At 36.1% G+C, this 22,160-nt stretch overlaps 3 protein-coding genes across 5 annotated transcripts; 1 reads left to right on the forward strand and 2 right to left on the reverse strand.

The window, feature by feature from the left end:
• Window positions 1-3,824: 3,824 nt before the first annotated feature.
• Window positions 3,825-7,159, reverse strand: LOC116123146 (probable E3 ubiquitin-protein ligase BAH1-like 1). The gene is made up of 6 exons (XM_031408950.1): window positions 6,760-7,159; window positions 6,420-6,670; window positions 6,071-6,328; window positions 5,833-5,970; window positions 4,440-4,498; window positions 3,825-4,260 (listed from the first exon to the last, which is right to left on the reverse strand). Exons 1-6 carry the CDS (start codon window positions 6,935-6,937, stop codon window positions 4,155-4,157), a joined length of 990 nt encoding a protein of 329 aa, XP_031264810.1. The 5' UTR covers window positions 6,938-7,159; the 3' UTR covers window positions 3,825-4,154.
• A 5,072-nt stretch (window positions 7,160-12,231) lies between these two features.
• Window positions 12,232-15,799, forward strand: LOC116123095 (aquaporin NIP1-2-like). Its single transcript, XM_031408883.1, has 6 exons — window positions 12,232-12,386; window positions 12,553-12,699; window positions 12,965-13,189; window positions 13,267-13,464; window positions 13,579-13,640; window positions 15,464-15,799. The coding sequence occupies exons 2-6, from the start codon at window positions 12,559-12,561 to the stop codon at window positions 15,675-15,677; spliced, it is 840 nt and encodes a 279-aa protein (XP_031264743.1). The 5' UTR covers window positions 12,232-12,386; window positions 12,553-12,558; the 3' UTR covers window positions 15,678-15,799.
• On the reverse strand, window positions 15,608-19,520 carry LOC116123094 (glutathione gamma-glutamylcysteinyltransferase 3-like). Of its 3 annotated transcripts, XR_004126996.1 has the most exons (10): window positions 19,393-19,520; window positions 19,122-19,278; window positions 18,657-18,895; window positions 18,355-18,518; window positions 18,120-18,171; window positions 17,432-17,659; window positions 16,815-17,327; window positions 15,907-16,187; window positions 15,762-15,812; window positions 15,608-15,691 (listed from the first exon to the last, which is right to left on the reverse strand). XR_004126996.1 is itself a non-coding variant. In XM_031408882.1 (8 exons), the coding sequence occupies exons 1-8, from the start codon at window positions 19,465-19,467 to the stop codon at window positions 16,119-16,121; spliced, it is 1,497 nt and encodes a 498-aa protein (XP_031264742.1). In that variant the 5' UTR covers window positions 19,468-19,520; the 3' UTR covers window positions 15,821-16,118. The 3 variants fall into 3 exon arrangements, 1 of the variants encoding a protein (XP_031264742.1); XR_004126995.1 differs by having other exon boundaries at window positions 15,683-15,812; XM_031408882.1 differs by lacking the exons at window positions 15,608-15,691; window positions 15,762-15,812 and having other exon boundaries at window positions 15,821-16,187.
• Window positions 19,521-22,160: the final 2,640 nt, after the last annotated feature.

Here is a 22,160-nt window from a genome sequence, read left to right on the forward strand (position 1 = left end):
TTGTCAGCCATGGAATATTCCTCCAGTGCAAGGTTTGTCAAGCCGAATGATTGCTAGAGGCCCCACGGTGGGCGCCAAACTGTAGACGTAAAAATCTACCTGTGCGGAAAGGGGGGTCTGCTCCTGGAGGTTGAGGCCACTAGCGATCTGCTGTACCTGCACACGTAGAGAAACACACGCGTGAAGCGAACGGGAAACACCAGGGTGGTGTTTGCGCGGCACTCCGACGCTCAAGTCAGCAAGGCCGAAATGCTAATATAGTGAGGGCTAGGGAATGAGAGATTACCGGAAGTCTAGTCGGGACTGTGACTACGGCGATGAAGCGAAAAACTCAAGTAAAGAGTTTAGGGTGTGAAGGTGTGTGTAATGTCGAGTCCTTGGGAGAGGGCTGGCCTCTGATAATAGTGGTCGTCTGGTCTCCAATCCTGGTGGAAGCAGGAGTCCTGTATGAATCTGATGCAACCCTAGAAGAATCAGGGCCGTAATCAGTATCTTATCAGTGTCGGATAGGAAGTTAATTCTGATTAGGAGAATAACTCCCAAGTGGGAAAGTCATCAGGAAAGGGGAAGGCGACCTTGAATAGGAGATTGATCAAGAATAGGAAAATATTGAAGGGGCTATGGGCCTGGACTCGCCATGGGCCCAGGAAGGGGACTGGGTTAAGAGGCCGCGCCCATGTAGTTTGGGCGGCTATACCTCGTATCAAATAGGGGTAATCCGAATTGGGCCTCTGCAAGACTGGGCCTGGTCATTCTTCACTAGTGATCCTGTTTCCCTATTTGGGCCAAGGACGATTTTGGCCCTAACAGCTGTATGTTTAAGTGTTCATGATTCGGTTTTAATTGAGTTGTGATGTTGAGTTGGTTGAGTGTTTGCTTTGAAACTGGTTGAGTTTTGAGGAATCTTAGAATTGCAGTCATCGCGCGGCAACGTTGGCTTTGAGTAAGGCGGTGTCGACTCTGGAACTTTTCACCGGGGCGACGGAAGTTTCTTCGCCGCGACGACGAGCCAGTTGAGAAGTTAATGAGTTTCTAAAGAATTCTTCATAGGGGTAAAAATGACCTTTCTACCCCTAATTAGTAGGAAAAGTGGGGAATAAAATGTAAGGAAATTAGTAGAGAATGTGTGGAGATAAGGGTGTAATTGCAAAGAATCAAAGGATATAGATGGAATTTCTAAGGAAGAGTAAGGGCAAAATTGGAAATGATAGTTATAATAGAGCTAAAAAGGGTTAAGTGTAGAGAACCCTTCATTTCACCCATTTCCACCGCCATATCCATTCTCTAATTTCTCTCAATCTTCCATTCAATTTTCCTAAGATTTCTAAGGGGTTTAAGAGAGCTTTTGAGTAATTTTGAGTAGAGATTTTATCTAAAGCATCCTAAGGTAAGGATTCTTGCTTTAGATGTGAGTTTGCTTATAGTTATAGTGAAGTCTTATATGGTTGTTATTGTTCTTGTTGTTGTTTTGAGTTGTAAAGAGAAGACAAGACAACGAGGGAAAGGAAAAGTAATAGAGAAGTCATTTTTTCACAAGGTAAGTAAATCCAACCAAGGTGAGATTCAAGAAAGTAAATGAGTAAAGATTTATTTTAATTATGTATATATATATTACACTTACTGAAAAACTGAGATGAGATGTGTGCTTAGTCATAGTTGTTGGATATGCTTAAATTATAAGTGTTTTTGATGTGTGATGAGATAGTGAAATTGAGTTGAAGTTGGAGGAGTTTTGTATGAATATTTTTAGGAATGTTTTCCTTGGAAGAAATTATGACTATATGAGGGAGTTTTCCTCCCATTTTGGATGATTAAAGAGAAGAGTAGAGTTATAGATAAGTAGAGCTTTGGTATGCACATGAGTTGTTTGATAAAATGCCTAAGTGAGAAACTGCCTTGTCATAGTCGTGACTTTCTAAGTGGTTTTTGGGCATTTTATGGATTGAATTGGGTTTAGACCAAAACATCAAAGTTGTAGCCCTATCTCTAAGCTTTAAAACGAGACTAAAACCGTAGCAATCTGATGTGTATAACGAAAGTTATGCCTTTTTTAGTGTGACCTGTGCAGAATAACGATTTTGGAGCAACATTACATTTGTTCATTTCATGAATGCATTAATGAGCATGAATCACCCACATGCACTAATTATGCAATAGAGAAAGAGTAGAGAACTTGGAGTGTGAGCTTTATTAAGAGAAAAGAGAGAAAAAGAGAATAGAGTAGGTTGTGCGATGGAGAACCCGTGAGTAATGGGTAGAGTATTCCCGCATGTACGCCGCATTGAGAGAGCGGCATGCGTATGAGAGAGAGAAGTGGTGTAGCCCGTGAGAGTGCATGCGGATGAGGGCTATACCCGAGAGTACCCGAGAGTACCCGAGAAAGAGATTATTCACTCACATGGCCAAGGGTTCCGAATCCATGCATAACCAAGTCCGATCGGCTAGAATGAGGAGAAGTCACGTAGAGCGGGAGCGAGTCCCGGTCATGCTTCCGGTAAGATGAAGCCGTGACTACTAAAGAGAGTTAGTAGAAAAGAGTTATGAGAAAGAGAAAATAGAAAGAAGTATAAGAGAGAGAGTAAACGAGAGTTGTAAGGAAAGAATTAGAAAGAGAGAGTTACGAGGATAGATGAGTAGAGGATTTACTTACTGAGCATTAGTTGTGCTTACCCCGTGTTTTCCATGTTTTTGCAGGATCTAGGTGAGGACACAGTTGGATTCAGTCGGATGGGCATCGGCGAGCGAAGGGAAATGGCTACACTGTCCACCTTATTTTGATCCTTTGTACATGATATTGTATAAAGAATGTATATGTTTAATAAAAGAAAAATTTGGGCCAACATTTTTATGCTATTTTATATGTATTTTATTATGTACATGTTTTATGAGTATTTAAGTAGAAAGCGGCTATTACAAGGAGGTTGGGCATATAAGAGCTAGGCATAGATTTGAGCTTCATTTCATTATTTTTTTCTCTGTAAACAAAGCTTTCTCCATTCTTTCTACGCCTTACGGGCAATATCATAGAAATAGTCAAAGAATAATAAAATCACAGTGGATGTAGGATTCGCTTTTGAGCATTCGAACCACTATAAAAACCCCTCTTGCCAATCTTTTATTTACGTTTCAGCATCATATTCAAATATCTTGAATTCATCACGTGTAATTTCTAAGTCCGCTTAGCACTTTGCACGAGCGAGTCGTTGGTGTCAAAATCAAGCATCAACAAATGAAATCATCTCCATACACACTCATCTAAACAAACACAAGTTAATGTATTAATGTATTATCCATGGGTCTGAATTAATTAAACAAACACAAGTTACCCACGGGTTGAATAGTGTCAACGATGTCAAAATGTGATGATTTTTGACAGGGCACTTCAAAATGACCAAACGAACAAAACTCATGGAACATAAGGGTCATCAATTTTTAGGGTTGTTTTTGTGAGTTTCTGGATGTTTTGGTACTGTTTTGTGATGATTGTTTAATTTTCGTTTTCTTTGTTTTTTCGGATTAGGATTTTAAGGGAGAACTATTTAAAGGCCATTTCAGCCCTAAGAACGACAGTTTTAATTATTATTATATGTTAATGAAGTATTGAGAAATCTTTGTTGCCTTTTGTTTCTAGCCATCTCTTGATTGTTTCGGCATCAGAACCATTTGAGAAATTTTATTATGAATCCATTGATTATTGTTTGTAGGATAATAAATCTATTTATACTAAACTAATCTTAATGCTATGAGAAATAAGAAAATCTTAACACTACTAGAATAAGGAATTATAAAGTAAGAAAGTAAAGAATAACTAAATTAACCTTCCTAATTTAACTACAATCCTAACATAAATAAACTTCCAAATATAAAGTCTTAATCAAAATTAGAAATTCTAATAACAAAAAGGAAAATAAAAACTAATCCTAATTTAGAAAAATTTGTCCTACATCAACTATAGATTCGAGTCTCCACAGTTGCTAATAGGGATGACCATTAGAGTTCTTATCTGATCGGTAGTTCTAAGGTCCTGAGTGAATGTTGAGGTGCGTGCAAACTAACTCGGAAACCCCCAATCATTAAAAAAAAAAAAAACTACAGAAGCAGAACAAGAGCTAGCGACTGCCAACGAGTAATGGTAATGAGATGAAATTGGGTGATTAGATGCCTGCGAATGCTCGACACTGAGATTCCCAGTACTCCTTTGCCTGCCTAACCCTCTCTTTTCTTTCCATCTTAAGCCGCTTCTCCCAATACTCAGGGCAACTGTTTCATATTCAATTAAATATGATCAAAGAATATTTCAAGAAGTGTACAATAAACACATAAAATTCTTTCATTTATTCCTGTTTCTTCCTTTACGTACACACCAGCTAAAACACAAGCAACCAGGACACCTACTATTGAAAGCTCAAATAAAAAATATGTTAGGTGCGAAAACCAACCTTCGGCCTATTAGAATACTAAGCTCTGTCATGTGTACAACACCTTTATATACTCCTGCCTGAAGTCAAGTATATATATACATTAGTAAACAGAGTAAATGAATAAATTTGCTTCTGACAATACAACCAAATCTTCCGGGTGATGTTATAGCAGTTCACCAAATCATAATACTACTTGAGTTTTCACTTTTTTAAACTATTAGTATAGAAGATACTTAGTAAATGTTTTAAAACCCGGCCGGAGGTAAAACCCGACAAAGTGTCCAAGTCTTGGGTTGAACAATTGAACCGGTTTGACCGGCAGGTCAAACATATGATGTCAGCAGGTAAAAAGGTTTAAAATACAACAAAAACACCCCTAAAAATTACACATAAGTCCTTACAGATTTGAAATCTTGTAAAAACACTCCAAGTTACACCATCGGCGACAACAACCCATGCCAAATAGGGTCTATTTCCGGCATTGACAACACACCCCATCACCACGAAAACTCTTCCCTCAACCTCCTAACCAAAACCCATCTCACCCCACCCCCGTTCACCTCGCCAATCACCTACAACAGCGAGCTGTTGTCGATTTATTTATGCGATTTTTGGTTGATTCAATCATTGGAAACCACCTCTGTCGTCACCTTTCCACTCACCGACCCTTCCTCTTACAAAACCCTCAACATCCCAACTTTTAATTGTTCGCCGATCATCGTCCTAATTTTTAAGGTTTTCAATTAATAGTAAATTGATAACCTAGCCTAGTGAAGGCCTCAGGTCCTAGTTCAACCGGCCGGGTCAGGCCAGGATTTAAAACAGGCTGCATATTTGATTATATTTCGGTTTGTGTTTTTAGATGTGTATGTTACAGGAATGGGTTCAAATAAAAGGAGTACAGGCCCAACCCAATAAAAGGAAGAAGTAAAGAAAGGGAGCTTTGAAGGAAAAATAAAATAAAATAAAAGCGAGAAGAAATGAGCGGGTGACATGGTGTATCGCTGAGCTGTAAAGAAGGAAAGTGAAGTCTACAAATATAGGGGGTAAATTAAAAAAGGGCAGTTAATATTAATAAGAAATATTTTCTCCAAATGTGTTTCTTTTATTTTCCCTCATTTTCGTTTGCTTTCTCTTCAACCAAACATCATAAACTCTCATCTAAATTCTAAAAAAATCTATATTGAACATCTCATGACCTTCATACTCCTTTTTCTCTTTTTTTTTTTTACCTGCAAATTGCATACAACATATACGTAATCCACACAATACTCTTAACATGGTAGCTGTTCTAGCATCATATCTTAGTATATGGATGCTCCAAATCATCAAGTTATGAGAGACTGGATGACAACTTTAAAACCAGCTCCACTTCCCCTCATCACATTAAATAAATAAAATGAAGTGTTACCTGTCGGCAAAGGGGACATTTTTCTTTAGATTCTGCAGACTTTAGCCCATCAACAATGGTGACTGATGCAGCAGAGCAAGCGCACATTTGGCACAATATATGGCCGCATGTCAGAGAAACCGGATCAAACACTGTTTCCTGTTATTGCAGCCAGAAAAAAAAAAAAGAAAAAAAGAAACATAAATAGGCCATAATCCAGCACTGTTATATATAATGAATTTAAGTTTAATGAACTTACCAAACACACCGGACAAGTCAAATCAATATCAAGTTTGACTGCATCAAATAGCTCACAGGAGAGTGATGGTTTTCCGTCACTGAATCTGAGATAGTAAGTTTCAGAGGATTCAGGAAGAGTACTTGAATTGACACTTGTTTCTCTTAAATTAATGTTGAATGCCATAAGCTCACGCAGCCAAGGCGATTGCAGGATTTCAATCTGCATACTTTGAGCTTGTGACTTGAACGCCGTCCCTTGCTTACAACAGTTATGAATCTGTATCTCAAAAAGTTTACTCTAGTATATATTCAATACCCCAATTCAGGATCAGAATATTTAATACAAAATGGGATAAACTATAGCATACCTTATCGTATTTCTTTAGTAACTTTTGAATAGCGATGGCATTGATGAGAGCATAAATAACCAAATCTTTGCCTTCTTCAATTAACGAAACATCAGACTGAGAGCGTCGAAGTTTACCATTAAACCAATTTAAGTACTTGCGAAAGCCGGCAGCCTGATGAAGCTTTAGCAATTTCTGAGCGCGCTCATTGAAGTAGCTTACTACTGCTGACATATCATTGACAAGAGAAGGGAAGAATTTTGCATCGCAAACTACACGTTTTGAAGAAAATTAATTCAATATAAAAAAAATAAAATTAAAAAACAGAAGAACAATCAGAGGAAAAGGAGTAAATATATACCGGGGCAATAGTGAAGACAGCGTTGTATTTCTGGAGCTTCATCACGATGGTAGTCTTCCTGGGAAAGAACGCTTATTCTGCAATTTTTCAATATCTTCTTGAGCTTCTGGCAACCAACTTCAGGAAGTTTTTGTGCTTTTCCGAGCATGTACTCCTGGTATTTTTTGCAGAACTTCATGTTGATCTCAGACTACTCACTTCCAAAAAGGGAAAGAAAATCATTCATTCCTTAGTTTTCTATCTGATATTCATAAACAAATCTTTCACTGACGTCCTCTCTTCTCTACTTCTTTCTACTTCATTGACGAAAAAACTCAAACTGTCATGGCTGAGCAGACTCCAGGGGAAAGTCAACTCCTTGGTGATCAGATCTTCCAATAACTTGCTTGCAAAGTCATAGCTTGTTTGATTTAGTTAGAAAAGCAATAAATATAGAATATTGGTAAACAATTAATGAAGAAAATATTTAGTTAGAAAAGCAATAAATATAGAATATTGGTAAACAATTAATGAAGAAAATTTAGAAGTCGGATCATTTTTTTCTCTTTAATAAATATTTTTTATTTAATCAAACAATTAAAAGTTCATCTTGAATCATAATATTTAATTATCGATGTGAGAGGTAACGATACCTAATTATTTCTGTGGCGCATGATTTTCCGACGACCAAACTCATGCCACTTGTCTATAAATCATATCGAGATTTAGTCGTTAGAATCTTTCCACATGTCGCTTACATAGTAGATGACTTCTCTACCAAACTCACCAGTATTAAGCTTGCGTGTTTATACTTAAACATGGACAGAAACTAACTCAAATCTAGATTAAGAGGGATTATGCGTATAATCCATCCCGTAATACTAATACCAACCTCAATCACTGTCAGGCGTGTACATAAAAGGGAGGTCTCACCTCCATTTTGGGGGGTCAATCAATTATTCATTCAACCAAAAGAAACCACTTAGAGAAAGTCTTAGCTTGTTATTACGTGTTTTCTCTTTATAATCATCTCATGTATACGACAAACATGAGCAATAATATAACAGTGAATGTAAGCTTGATTCTAACTCACCGAACCACTTTAAAAACCTCTTGTGTTCTTGCATTAAGGACACTTCAATCCATTCCTAATTGATTTATTATAATTACGCACACATCCTATCCAATCCTACCGTGGTCAACTGAATATTTCTGATTGTTAAGAGTTTTTGTAAAAACAATTACTCTATTATAACTCATTGGATTTAATAGATGGTGTATGCCATGATATCATGTTTATGCTTTGTTTTGAACCGACTGTTGTTAAATACATATTATTTATTAAATGTAAAATAGTATTAATTTGCTGGGTTGATTTTGTAACATTGAATTTTGTGATTGATGAAGCAATGCCATGTTCTCATTGATTTATATTTCAGAAGTCGTATTTTAATTATAAAATCAGTAGCCCCGTTTAATATTATATTTTTTGCGGAAGGTTGTGAAAATTGTCTAGGTATCTGATGGAGGGAATCAGAATATACCATTTGTAACATGTCATCTTAATATGCCAAAAGCAAATATAATAATCGTCATATGATAATCTATTATATTGATTGATTGTTATTCTATGAAGATGACAATATATAAAACGTAATAAATTTATGGATATAAAATAGATTGACTATATTTTGTGGGGTTTAAATGAAAAAGACCTGCTCTCCATGTCCATGTTAAAAATCATAGATAGATGTATGTTTTGAGCTAAGATATTGAAGTTATTTTGATTTTACCACTTTAATCTACAATTACAGTGTGTTAATACAACCGGAGAAACTGTTTATTATGGTGCAGTTAACACCAATGCAAAAAATAGCGTTTGAATTTGAATTAAGCTACAAATCCTCTCACGGCGGTTTTTGTTGTCATATTTTTTGGACTACAATATGAACATAGGGATTCTGAAGTTAACAATTGAGTAAACTCTCTAATAGTCACATTTGTTAGTAACTGAGGGGAATCAAGCTCATAATCTCTTAAGTAATATACCCAAAAGCCTTATTATCACATCCGACCACCCAGGAGTAGTTAACTACAATATATATGATGTTATTGGCAGCCATTAACGTCAATATGATAGCGCCTGAAGATCCATTGTTTTCTACTCTTGATCCAAACCAAGTAGACGACAGCATGTAGTAATTTAATCTTGTAATTAAACAAATAATATGATATTATATTAATTCACTTATCTAGTAATAACTTATGGAAAATGATAGAGTTACCGAAAAGTTTATACCGAATTTGTGCACCGAGTGACGTGACAAAATCCTGACCGTTGATTAATATTAACTGATAATAAATCAACGGTCAGAATTGTGCCACGTCATTCGGTGCACAAATTCGGTGCACACCCATCGATAACTGTAGCATTACTCATAACTTATTGCTTGATAACTCTTTAAAAATGAATGGTCAATGGCTGACAAGAGAACCATTTGTCAGTAGACTTTAGTAATTTATATATTATTATTATTATTTAAAAATGTTAAAAGTTTCTGTAGAAATTCTTTAGTAGATGCAGTTGTCATCAAATATTGAAATGATCAATACATACTAGTTAGAAGTCAAATTTTGAAAAATAAAAACTAGATAGAGAATTTATTCTATTATAGTGTTCTATCTCCAAACTTAAACTTCTTCGTTCACAAGTTTATTATAAGTTATCTCATTTCTTATTATTTTTGTTCTAGAAATCGCCACCAATATGGTTTTAGATAATTGAACTACAAGAGTTTCATCAAATTTCAATGCACATTATTCTATAAATTTTTTTTTTTTTTTTTGTTTGTGTGTTATTTAAATTGATATCATTCTCCTTTTTCATCGTATCTCTATTATTATACAATGTTTTTATACCTAGATTGGGCCTTGACCCGGTCAAGAGGCCGATCCCCTAGGTTGGGCGGTTTGACCGGTAGGTTGGATCAATGAAGTCAGCATGAAACCTTAGTATAAAACTTAACAGGCATATCCCTAAGTTATTATCATCAATTCCTATAGGTTTGAAATCTAGCAAACACACCCCTATGATTTGGCTAGGAGACGCACAATGTTGCATAGTCGATTAGTGCAGCAAGCGGTGGGCGGTGACCAACGAGCAAACTTAGACTGTGATGAAGGGGGTTTTGGTGTGAAGAAAAAGGTGGTGCTTCTGCCAAGCACTTGAGGCTGTTGATCAACCTGAGGACAGGGAGTTGTGCGAACCAGCATGTGGATGGCGGTCGACAATCGGTGGGTGCACTTGGTTTCAGATGGTAGGGGGTTTATCGTGGAGGTGAAGGTGATGCCAATGGTGGCGTCAAGTGGGTGCAACAACATCATAATCAAGCCAAATGGGGCCTAGAACAAGCAGTCGCGTGATGGGAAAGGGTCACGTGAATGGTGTAGAATGGCCAAATCACGATCAATCATGGCATGGAAAGTACTCAAAAGATGTTAGGGAGGTGTTTTCTGCTGATTTTGATGAAAAATCTAGCGAGAAACAACGAAAATGGTCAATGGTGGCGTTGACACTATAGCAAGGGTATTGCGCAAATTGAGAGAAAATGGTCAGCCAACCTGACGATTGAATCAACGATTCAACACTGTTCTGCAGGATCAACTGGCAAGTCAATTAGGGCCGATGGCTCAAATCAGGTTTAGAGTATCCCCAGACCGGAGAAGGGGTCAATTCATGGTTGGGACGATTGAACTGGTCAGTCCTGTCTGAGTTTTAAACCACTGGTATTATAGAAGTAATGTTATACACCTAGTTAGTAAATTCGCGTTTTATACGGCGGTCGACAATCGGTGGGTGCACTCGGTTTCAGATGGTAGGGGGTTTGTCGTGGAGGTGAAGGTGATGCCAATGGTGGCATCAAGTGGGTGCAACAGCATCATAATCAGGCCAAATGGGGCCTAGAACAAGCAGTCGCGTGATGGGAAAAAGGTCACGTGAATGGTGTAGAACGGCCAAATCACGATCAATCATGGCATGGAAAGTACTCAAACGATGTTAGGGAGGTGTTTTCTGCTGATTTTGATGAAAAATCCAACGAGAAACAATGAAAATGGTCAATGGTGGCGTTGACACTATAGCAAGGGTATTGTGGCAATTGAGAGAAAATGGTCAGCCAACCTGATGATTGAATCAACAATTCAACACTGTTCTGCAGGATCAACTGGCAAGTCAATTAGGGCCGATGGTTCAAATCCGGTTTAGAGTGTCCCTAGACCGGAGAAGGGGTCAATTCATGGTTGGGACGATTGAACTGGCTAGTCCTGTCTGAGTTTTAAAACACTGGTATTATAGAAGTAATGTTATACACCTAGTTAGTAAATTCGCGTTTTATACGTGAATTATACGCCCAACTGTATAATTCGCGTATAAAACGCAAATTCCCGTATTCTATAAGCATAGCCAAATTATACGCGAATTATATGCCTTAGCCGTATAATTCACGTATAATTCGGCCGTATTTTTAAAAATAAAATTTTGTTATTTACTAAACCAAAACGACGTCGTTTTAGGTGAAATTTGATCAAAACGACGTCGTTTTATGCTCAGTCTCTTTTTACCCAAAGCGATGTCAGTCTCTTTTTGGCGCCTCTCCTTCTCTTTTCTGCGACCGCTTCCTCTCTCCTTCTGTTTTTTGGCGCCCTCTTCTTTCTTTTTCTCTTTTTTTGCGCCCTCTTTCTCTCTTTTTCTCTTTTTTGGTGTCTCTACCTCTCCTCCTCCTCAGCTATTCTTCAACAAACACCACTCTTCGTCTTATCTTCTTCTTCTTCAACTTAAAGACAAATAAAATTGTTTGTTTTATTTAATAATTGATCGCTTCTATAATATTTGTAATAATAAACTAAAATATTATAATTAAAAAAGATATAAATCATACATCTATGAGGAAAAATAGAGAATAATTAATTCAATGATCATAAAAAGTACTAAAATCAGGATTAATATTGCCGTATTTTTCAAAACATATTATTGACAGTATACCGTATTAAACTTGTATATACCCGTACCGTATTTTTCCCGTATCTGAATTTTAAGGCCAAATTTTTATAAACGTATTTTCACCGTTTGCCGTATCATTCCCGTAAAATTTCCATACCCTTTTTTTACCGTACCCATATTTACTAACTATAGTTATACATATAAAATTGGGATCTCAACTTTATATCCTAATCTAGTTGTTATTTTAGTCGTCTTACAATAAAGGAGATTTGGCTAAATCAAATACCACACATAGGTAGAGACACAAATTTTGGGATCCTAATGTTGCTCATGTAGAATTATTAATTGTTATTATAATTTAGATTGTAATTAATTTTTAATTTAAATGGTTGTCAGAAAATTTATATTTAAATATTAAAAAAAAACTAAAAAATTTAATAATTGTTAAATAAATAACAAAAACTCAATTCCAACATTTCACCTTAGGCCTCAAATATCCTAGAGCCGGCACTGAATCATGAGGATCTCATGATAGAAAAGAAGTGTTCATCAAATTCAAACAGAAAAGAGTTAATAGGTTGGTTACGTAAAAAACAAGTATCGGCATGAGAATGGATTAGCTCTTTTCCTCTTTTTAAGTTGAGTGAAGGTATGATAGTCAACTTTTCTCTCTTCAGTTTTAAATCCTATCTTACTGGGATTGCACGTATATAAAATTTGGACATTCTTACTCTATTTATTAACAACTTCAGGTTTCTTATGATTTATTTTTGTTGGTTTTTTCTCTCCTTTTTGCTCTTCCAACTCCCTTGCAGTCGTTCATGGCCGATAATATTTCAGCGAATAATATTAACTCAGCAATAGTGTTGCCTGTGGATGATCTTGGTGATCATGCAGCTGCCTCCCAATCCCAAACCAACAGTCACTTCAACATCATCTTTTCTAAACCTTTCATGCAAAAGGTGAGTAGTTCTCTATTTTTTTTTTTTTTTTTGAACAATGATGTGTGGTTAGCTTACTCACACCTCGACTAATTCTCCAGAGCCTTGAAATTTATCTGGACTCTTGAAGTTATTGACTAGATAAACCCTCTAATACCCGGGGAATTCAACTCCCATCGCTCCGCCTGACCACCTAGGGGTGGTGTAATTCTGAAGTCTCATGCAAGTTTTCATATATTTTCTTATATATGGAAGAAATTAAAATTGTTGTTTAATTCATTTGTAGATAATAGCTGAGATGGTGGGCACGTGGTTGTTGATATTTGCGGGATGTGCATCGATGATAGTGAATATAAACAATGATAAAGTGGTAACACTTCCAGGTATAGCATTCGTCTGGGGATTCACTGTCATGGTTTTGATTTATTCCGTCGGCCATATCTCCGGTGCCCATTTCAATCCTGCTGTAACCATTGCTTTCGCCGCCTCCAAGAACTATCCCTGGAAACAGGTGACTCGACTCGATTCCATCTAAATTTTCCTCAAAATTAAGTTTAATATTAATTAAAAGGTTAATTGAGCTTGTAGGTACCAGCTTACATATTTAGTCAAGTGGTTGGATCAACGCTAGCAGCAGGAGCCCTCCGATTAGTATTCAATGGGAAGGAAGATCATTTTGCGGGAACACTTCCAGCTGGTTCATATATGCAGTCATTTGTGATAGAATTCATAAGTACCTTCTACCTGATGTTTGTTATATCCGCCGTCGCCACTGATACCAGAGCTGTCAGTTTCATCTTCTGCAACTTACTGGTTCTTTCGTGTAGTTGATGACTAAACGTATATATTAATTATTCATTCAGGATAAATTAATCAATATGCTCAACAACTTTGATGCAGATAGGCGAACTTGCTGGCCTTGCTATTGGCTCTACCATCCTTGTTGACGTGTTATTTGCCGGGTATGAACTTGCCATCTCAATTTTGAAGCCCTTTTTTTTATTTTTACCCTTTGATTGGACTTATTTATTAATCAAAACCAATGTTTTAATAACTGGGGTGAAACCTGGCAAAGTTGTTGAGTCCGGTGTTCACCGATTTGACCGGTCAAACAAGTGTCAAAAGGTTTAAAATTCACCAAATACATCCCTAAAAATTACGGTTAAGTCCTTATAGGTTTAAAATTTAGCAAACAGACCTCAAATACAAATTGGCGGTCTATTGGTTGGCAGCAACGACATACCAAATGCAATCTCAATCATCCCTTGAACCTATTCCCCATAAAATCTACTCAAGATCTAGCTAAAATTGAACGTCGATATCAACAACCCAGCCTAGATCTCACTACCACCAATGTCGACAACCTCCATATCACCATAAAATACTCCCCTCAGCCACCTGACCAAAACCCATCTCACCCCACCCCCATTCACCTCGCCAATCGCCAACAAAAGCAGGTTGCTACCATCACCGATTTTTTTTCGATTTTCGGTTGATTCACTCACGGGAAATCACCTCAATCGCCACCATTGCATTCATCGACCCCTCATCTTCAAAAGCCCCAATATCCCGACCTTTAATTGTTCACCAATTATCATTCCAACTTCTAAAGCTTCCAATGAATAAGAAAATTGATAACCCGGCCTGATGAAGGCCCTGGATACCAGTTCAACTAGTTTAACCAACCTGGTCAGACCGGGCCAGGCCGGACCGAGTTTTAAAACACTTATCAAAACAACTTATTTAAAACTATACTACAAATGCTCTTGTATCTAGCCAACGGTGCTTAATGTCACTTTAGCCATTAATTGTCTTCAAAAAGATATTAACTGTTTCATATGGGACCAACAAGTTAATTTTTTTTTTTTTTTAAATAAATAAATATGTATGTTTATTAAAAGTGATATTANTCCCTAAAAATTACGGTTAAGTCCCTATAAGTTTAAAATTTAGCAAACACACCTCAAATACAAATTGACGGTCTATTGGTTGACAGCAACGACATACCAAATGCAATCTCAATCATCCCTTGAACCTATTCCCCATAAAATCTACTCAAGATCTAGCTAAAATTGAACGTCGATATCAACAACCCAGCCTAGATCTCACTACCACCAATGTCGACAACCTCCATATCACCATAAAATACTCCCCTCAGCCACCTGACCAAAACCCATCTCACCCCACCCCCATTCACCTCGCCAATCGCCAACAAAAGCAGGTTGCTACCATCACCGATTTTTTTTCGATTTTCGGTTGATTCACTCACGGGAAATCACCTCAATCGCCACCATTGCATTCATCGACCCCTCATCTTCAAAAGCCCCAATATCCCGACCTTTAATTGTTCACCAATTATCATTCCAACTTCTAAAGCTTCCAATGAATAAGAAAATTGATAACCCGGCCTGATGAAGGCCCTGGATACCAGTTCAACTAGTTTAACCAACCTGGTCAGACCGGGCCAGGCCGGACCGAGTTTTAAAACACTTATCAAAACAACTTATTTAAAACTATACTACAAATGCTCCTGTATCTAGCCAACGGTGCTTAATGTCACTTTAGCCATTAATTGTCTTCAAAAAGATATTAACTGTTTCATATGGGACCAACAAGTTAATTTTTTTTTTTTAAATAAATAAATATGTATGTTTATTAAAAGTGATATTAATAAATTATTGGTCATATTATATAATATGGATTAAGAAAGTCAACGCCCTTTGGGGCATGTGAAACAATGATATAAATAGTTAACCTGTTTATTCATGTGTTTGGCAATTGGCAGACCAATAACAGGAGCATCAATGAATCCTGCAAGAAGCTTGGGGCCTGCAATAGTGTCAAAGGAATTCAAAGATTTATGGATATACCTGGTGGCACCAGTACTTGGAGCTGTATCCGGTGCCTGGGTTTACAATATGGTCAGGTTCACGGACAAGCCATCAAAAGAGATCTCTAAGACTGCCTCCTTCCTCAGGAGTCCTGGAAGACATGCCTAGCTCTTAATTCCGACCTAATATGCTTAATATTTGTTAGCTTCAAGACCAAAAATTTAGAGCTCAACACGACTGAGGTGTTTATACCTTGACGTTTTTCAATGTAATATACTCTCAAGTGTCAACAATGCTGTACAACTGAAAAATTGATTCAAAGAAAGACTAGAATACGTCATCACCTCATAAGTCCATAAGTCAACTCTAAATCAAAAACATATGAAAAAAATCTTACAATTTTATTCCACTGAAATTATACTAGACTTCCTCAAGTAATTATTATCCTGGCGTCGAACCATATACTTGAGCGTCTTGTATCTACATTCAGCTTGTACTGAATCTCTCAAGTCAAATACTTGAGTGTCTTGTGTTTATTTTCAACTTACGCTGAATTCTATCACCCAATCAATACCTACAATTGGTAGTATGCTCTTCATAAATAAGAAACTAACCACAGGGAGATGAGGCACTGAGATCAATCATGAGGAAATGCAGCTGCCTTTGCAGATGCAGTACCTGAAATAGCAACAATTATGCACATGAATCTTCAAGAAAAAGTTGTAATAAAAGTTAACTTCAATTTCTGTGTGATAAAGTGGATATATAAAACATCATACTTATAAAGTTTTCGGAAGAACCAATCAGAAAACTAAAATGCAGAGCAAAAATTATGAATCATACACACAACATAAGTATTTGAATATAGAATTTAGAGGATACAATGACTAGTCAGGTTAATTATTTTACTTTAAAGAATTGAAACCAAGATGCAACTGAACTCCACCCAACTCCTATGACACCATGTTGACGAAAATATCAAAATTATATCAACTTCTTACCCATAAACCTCAATCAATACTTGACTTGCTCAACTCCAAAAGGTAGATGAAAAAACCAGGTTTAATTCCCATTGTAGATGGTTCTATTAATTCACCCACCATAGGGACCTTAAAGTGGAAAATCCGTAAACAGGATCAAACCAATTCTAGGAAAACTTCATTGATCTCTTTTGGGGAAAAATTTAGTTGTGATATCTCAATTTCTTGGACAAAAATAAACAATGACAAGTACAAATATGGAACTAAGAAAATACTTGAGAGGGAAAAGACTGGGATAAGAAAATGATTGAGAAAAATAAATTACCTCTCGTTGAAGCAGAGAGGGAACTTTGTCAATTGATACAAGACAACTAAATTGCATGCGTAGCTTCTCTTCTTTAATGCCAGACCATGTTTGTTGAGGCAGGGCCAATAAAAGTATTGTCAAAACATCGCCAGTAGATGGATGCATTCCTTTGCAATTACTCTGACCAAAATCACACAAATTACTCGGATCTATCCGAGATAAAGGAACCAGCGTTTCAATTTTATGTTCAATGCCATCTGTAGTTACAGTCCCTGAAACCACTGTCATAGGCTTGTCATCACCAGATTTTAGAAATGCAACATTTGTTTCATTACAGCATGTTCCATCTGACAAACTAAGCTTTCCAGTTAAAAGTTCTGCTCCTTGGCAACAAATATTAGCTGCTATTTCAGGAAAGGTTTCCTTATAATCCCAAGATGCGACAACTTTACATAATGAAATTTCAGAAGCCAACCATTTGGTCACATGCTTGAATAATTCAGTCTCTTTTATTTGTTTCAGTACCTCTTCCTGGAATACCAAAATTAAGACCTTAAGATCAGAACACTTTATATGTTATTTTTCTTTTCAAGTATAAATATAAAAGAAAACGATAGAGAAGAACAACAGAACACCTTAATAACCAGCCTCCCTGTCTCCTCTTCACTTAAGGTTATACACCCGTCCTCTTGTATCTGAACTTCTCCCACCCACTTGATAAATTCTTTTAGATCAGCAGGTGCTGACTTAAATACAACAGAGAGTAAATTGTCCACATCTTTTAAATCTTCAAATTTCAATCGGAGGGGAATATCTTCCGTTAGGTACTTTGCAACCTTGATCCAACCCTCATTTCTGCAATTCTGCAGAGAACCATAAGTAATATGGAGTTCGATGGAATTTGTTCGCATGTAAAGGTTAGCCGCAACAAAAATGAAAGCAAATTTAAAGGCAATCCATAAGAAAAATTATGCAATGCACTCAGCTTAATTATTATGTAGCTTAATGATATGATGTTACTTTTACCTTCCTTACATTTAGTTCAAGATCTTTCATCCCCTTTATGCTCCACATGTGCTCCACATTCAAGTTACTCAACAAAGTTTGTATGCATTAATTAATAAAGGAAAGTTCAGAATTTTGATATGTAAAATAATTTGACACTGATTGAAGTCCCCAAGCCCTTAGCATTTGTCAAATACAATGAACTTTATTCCAACCATGTTTATATGCCAAAATGGCCATCATGTGGAGGAAAACAAAATATGAATACAGAAAATTTCAATGATTCAATGATGGAGAACTGCCAAAAAAAAACAGTACCAAAATATAGAGAATGGATGGTGCTTTCTGTTGCCTTGACACAATCATGAATCTGGAAAAAAAGAGCAGAAGAATGAATGATAACGGGATGATTTTGAAGGCATAATAACAAAAAAAAAAAATTTATATATTCAAAAGTCTGAAAAGTGAAACATATTATAGAGCAATAAGATTATTAAATGGCCGATATAAAGGGATTGACATGATATTAACAAAATCAGGAAAGTAAAAGTACCCTCTTTGATGTCCTGTGGCTTTATCAATGGTATCCATGGCCTCCCAAAGAAGTGTAAGAGGAACCCAATGGGGAGGATATTTGAATCGAGCAACATCCAGAATAAGAACCATATCTTTTCCAGCATGATATCCCCCAATTGGAGAAAAATGACCGCTTCCCGTCTACAACCAGCAGTAAAATCATATATGGCAATATTCTTGGCCTAATCATTCTAATCAAAGTTCTCAAGTGATTATAATGGTACAATCAAAGATAGATCAACCGTAATTAAGAAAAAAAGATTAAGTCAAGTATTGGACCTGCTTAAAAGTTCCTCTGTGGTACGAGGTGATGACATGGCAATCCTCTGAAGAAGCTGAGGAAATAACAACTCTACGAAACTCATCAATGGAGGTTTCATTTGTTCTAAAGGCTTCAACATTCGCTCCATTACAATAAGCCAAGCAGGCAACTTTACCAAATGTAATCCCCTGGGATTTAATCTTACTTAAGTTTTCACAACAATCTAACATTGTATCATCAAACCATCTCCAAGGCCCTAGAAAAGAAATGATGCAGCTGAATTAATAAAAAACTACTTAAATTCCTAAAATGAAACCCTAAAATAAATAAGAAAATCATATAAAGAAAGGGAAACAAAATCAAATCATAATTTAACAATATTTTTCCTACATCAAGAAATGAAATGAAATGAAAATAAAATAAAAAGGATCCCACTAATTTTATTCACTTAGATTATTAATTAAATATTTTTTATCGTTTACCTTTCCAGGTTCTTCCAGGATCAATGGCGAGGGCATTCAAGACAACAGCAAGAGTGGCAAGTCCGCAATAGGCGGGCTCTGACTGAGTTTGGTAATAAGATATAAGCTTAAAGAAACCTTCCATGGTCCCTCCTTGAAGAGCTTCCGTGAAGAGTTGCTGAAAATTTTCATTGACAAAGATTAAAAAAAAAAAAAATGAAAAAGATAAAAGATCTTTGCAGGCGAGAGAGATTATATTATGTATCTAGTATAGGTAAGTCAAAAAACTAACCTTGCCTTGAGGAGAAGCGAACTCAGTAGCTGGAGGAGAGGGAAGAACTCTTCTGTAAAGACCCGCCATTGCCATTGTTGCTTCTTTCCTTTCCTAATTATACTTCTTAGGATTGTGGAATGAGGAAATCGTGTTGAAGAAACAACAACTTTTCAAAGTCAAGTTTATAACCTTTTCCTCGTGCATTGGTAACAGAGAACAATCAACGAGTCCCCCACCCACAGTCTACGTCAGGGTTTTATAAATACTATTTCCCCCTTTGATTATTTGTTGGTTAGGCAAACCCGTATTTTTGTAAAAACTAGCTAAGGCATCCAATTTTCTAAAACGGTTAACTAAATGCTAGCACCTAAAGGGTAATAAACTAAAATTATATACAGAGTGTACATGGTCTTTATACCAATGTCTCTTTCCCTTTTTTTTTTTTTTTTTTTTTGAACTTCATTTTCTAATCCAACACCAAATTATTTTATTTAGCTCACAGCTGGCTTAAAGGACATTATTGTCTATACAAACAAGGTTGTGTGTTGTTATACAAGTTTGGAGTTGCCGTTAGAAAATTGGGTGTTTTTGTCAGTTTTATAAAATGTGAGTTTGATTTTAGTAAAGGAATAACTGAAGGGGAAATAGTTTTTAAGCCTCTTTACCTATATGGGGGCATTTGGTTCAGGAATGTTAGATTACTGGGAATATTGAATTACTAGAAAGATAGATTACCTTGAAAGATTACTGAGAATCTTTAGAAAAATATGTTTGGTTAGTTGATGGGTATGTTATATTAATATGTTTGGTTATGGGGAATAAATTGGTGGGTATGTTATATTAATATGTTTGGTTATGGGGAATAAATTGGTGGGTATGTTATATTAATATGTTTGGTTATGGGGAATAAATTGGTGGGTATGCTATTTAAATTACTAAATTGTCCCCCTTTTAAATATTAATATAAAATTATTTTTATTATTAATTTTTGAATAATTTTTTAACCCCCAATATTTCAGATTTAGCTAAAACACCCCCACTTATATAAAACTTTAATTTATGATGAAATCACCCCCACCTCCTGCCGCCACCGCGAACCACCGCCGGATGTCCCCGTGAGTACGTCACCGTGACCAAGAGGCTCCGCTATGGCCGTTTTTTGGCCATATTGATGGCCGAAAACGGCCATATCGGGCCAGATCGAGGGATCTGGCCGTTAATATGGCCAAAAACGGCCATAGCGAAGCCTCTCGGAGCCTCCCACAAAATTTCCAGTGTTTTTAGGGACTCCGGCAATTTTCCGGCGGTGGTCCGTGGTGGTTGACCCGCTGTCGGCGGTGGTGGCTGGGTGGCTGTGGTGGTGGTGGCTTGGTGACAGTGGTGGTCTGTAAATTATTTTAAATATAAGGGCATTATTGTCCAAAATTTTAATTAAACAAGGGTAAAATTGAAATAGGATATTAATGTAAATTTGTTTTAAAGTAGGGGTATTATTGTCCAAAATTTTTATTAATAAGGGATAAAATTGTAACAAAAAAAGATAACCCTGGTAATCTCAGAAAACCTAAGAAAATGGAGGTAATCAGATTACCTCTTATATTATCAATAGTAACCACTATTGGTATTTGAAGATTACTGGTATCTTATATTACTTGACAATCAAACGTGCTAATCAAGTAATATAAGATGACATTACCCCAGTAATGCCACTTAACCCCGAACCAAACGGCCCCTATATATTATATTCGGGTAATGCTATAATAATTTGAAATATTAATTAATAGTTATTCGTAAATTATACTTCAATACTTAAAAAAGATGATGAGTTGACTTATAAAATAGGCCGTTAGGTCTTTTCCGTTAAGTTGAGTAGAGCGGGGCTACAAAGGTAATTGATATGTGAATAATATTAAGAAAATAATAATAAAGTTTAAGAAAAAGTAAAAAAAATAAAATGGTTAAAATTCTAACTTGAAAACAAAGATGTACTGTGCTTTTTCAATTAGAGGGAAGCTAAAATAGTATTTTCAATATAAAATTCAACTTGCAACTGAATAGAGTTGGACATCTTTAGGTCTTAGGGGTGGTGTTTAAGTATTTTCTAGACGAGTACCACAAGTTGTGCTTAAGAAAAAGTTAGGGGTAGATCAAAATTATCCCATTTAAATTTGTGGGTATCCTAACCAGATATTTTAATTCCACGTATTATTAATTTATTACTGTAACTTGTATAAAAGAAATGATTTATTTTATTTTATTTTATTGAGAATCATGGGCAAATAAGGGTTTTTCTTGTTTTTATTTAATGTTGTGATTGTGACTTGTGAGTTGTGAGAGCAATAAGCTTATGTCTAACCACGGAGACTGGATGGGAAACGGGTAAAGAAGAATTTAGTCAAGTCACCTTAGTAGTAAATAAGCAAAAGAGGATCTAAAATAGTCTCATAAATTTGAATTTGCACAATCTCTAATAGGATCTAACATGATCTCTAAAGTCCCCACGACTCCTAATAGGGGTAACCATTGAAACTCTTACCCAATTGATAGTTCTAAGGTTTCAATAATTAATTAAAATGCATACAAATTGACTCAAATAATCTGGTTATAAAAAAAAATAAGCGTATCCCAACCATAGTTTCAGACTCATTTTCCCATAAAATAAAGATGCATTACATGGGTAATGGGCTGCCAAAAAAAGAAAAATAATAAATAAAACTGTAATCTTCATCCACTTATTGGCATTGGCAATTATGTTGAAAATAACTTACGATGTAGTTGTATTTAAG

The sequence above is a fragment of the Pistacia vera genome, unplaced genomic scaffold (genome assembly GCF_008641045.1).
Source record: "Pistacia vera cultivar Batoury unplaced genomic scaffold, PisVer_v2 Contig140, whole genome shotgun sequence".
NCBI classification, from domain to species: Eukaryota; Viridiplantae; Streptophyta; class Magnoliopsida; order Sapindales; family Anacardiaceae; genus Pistacia; species Pistacia vera.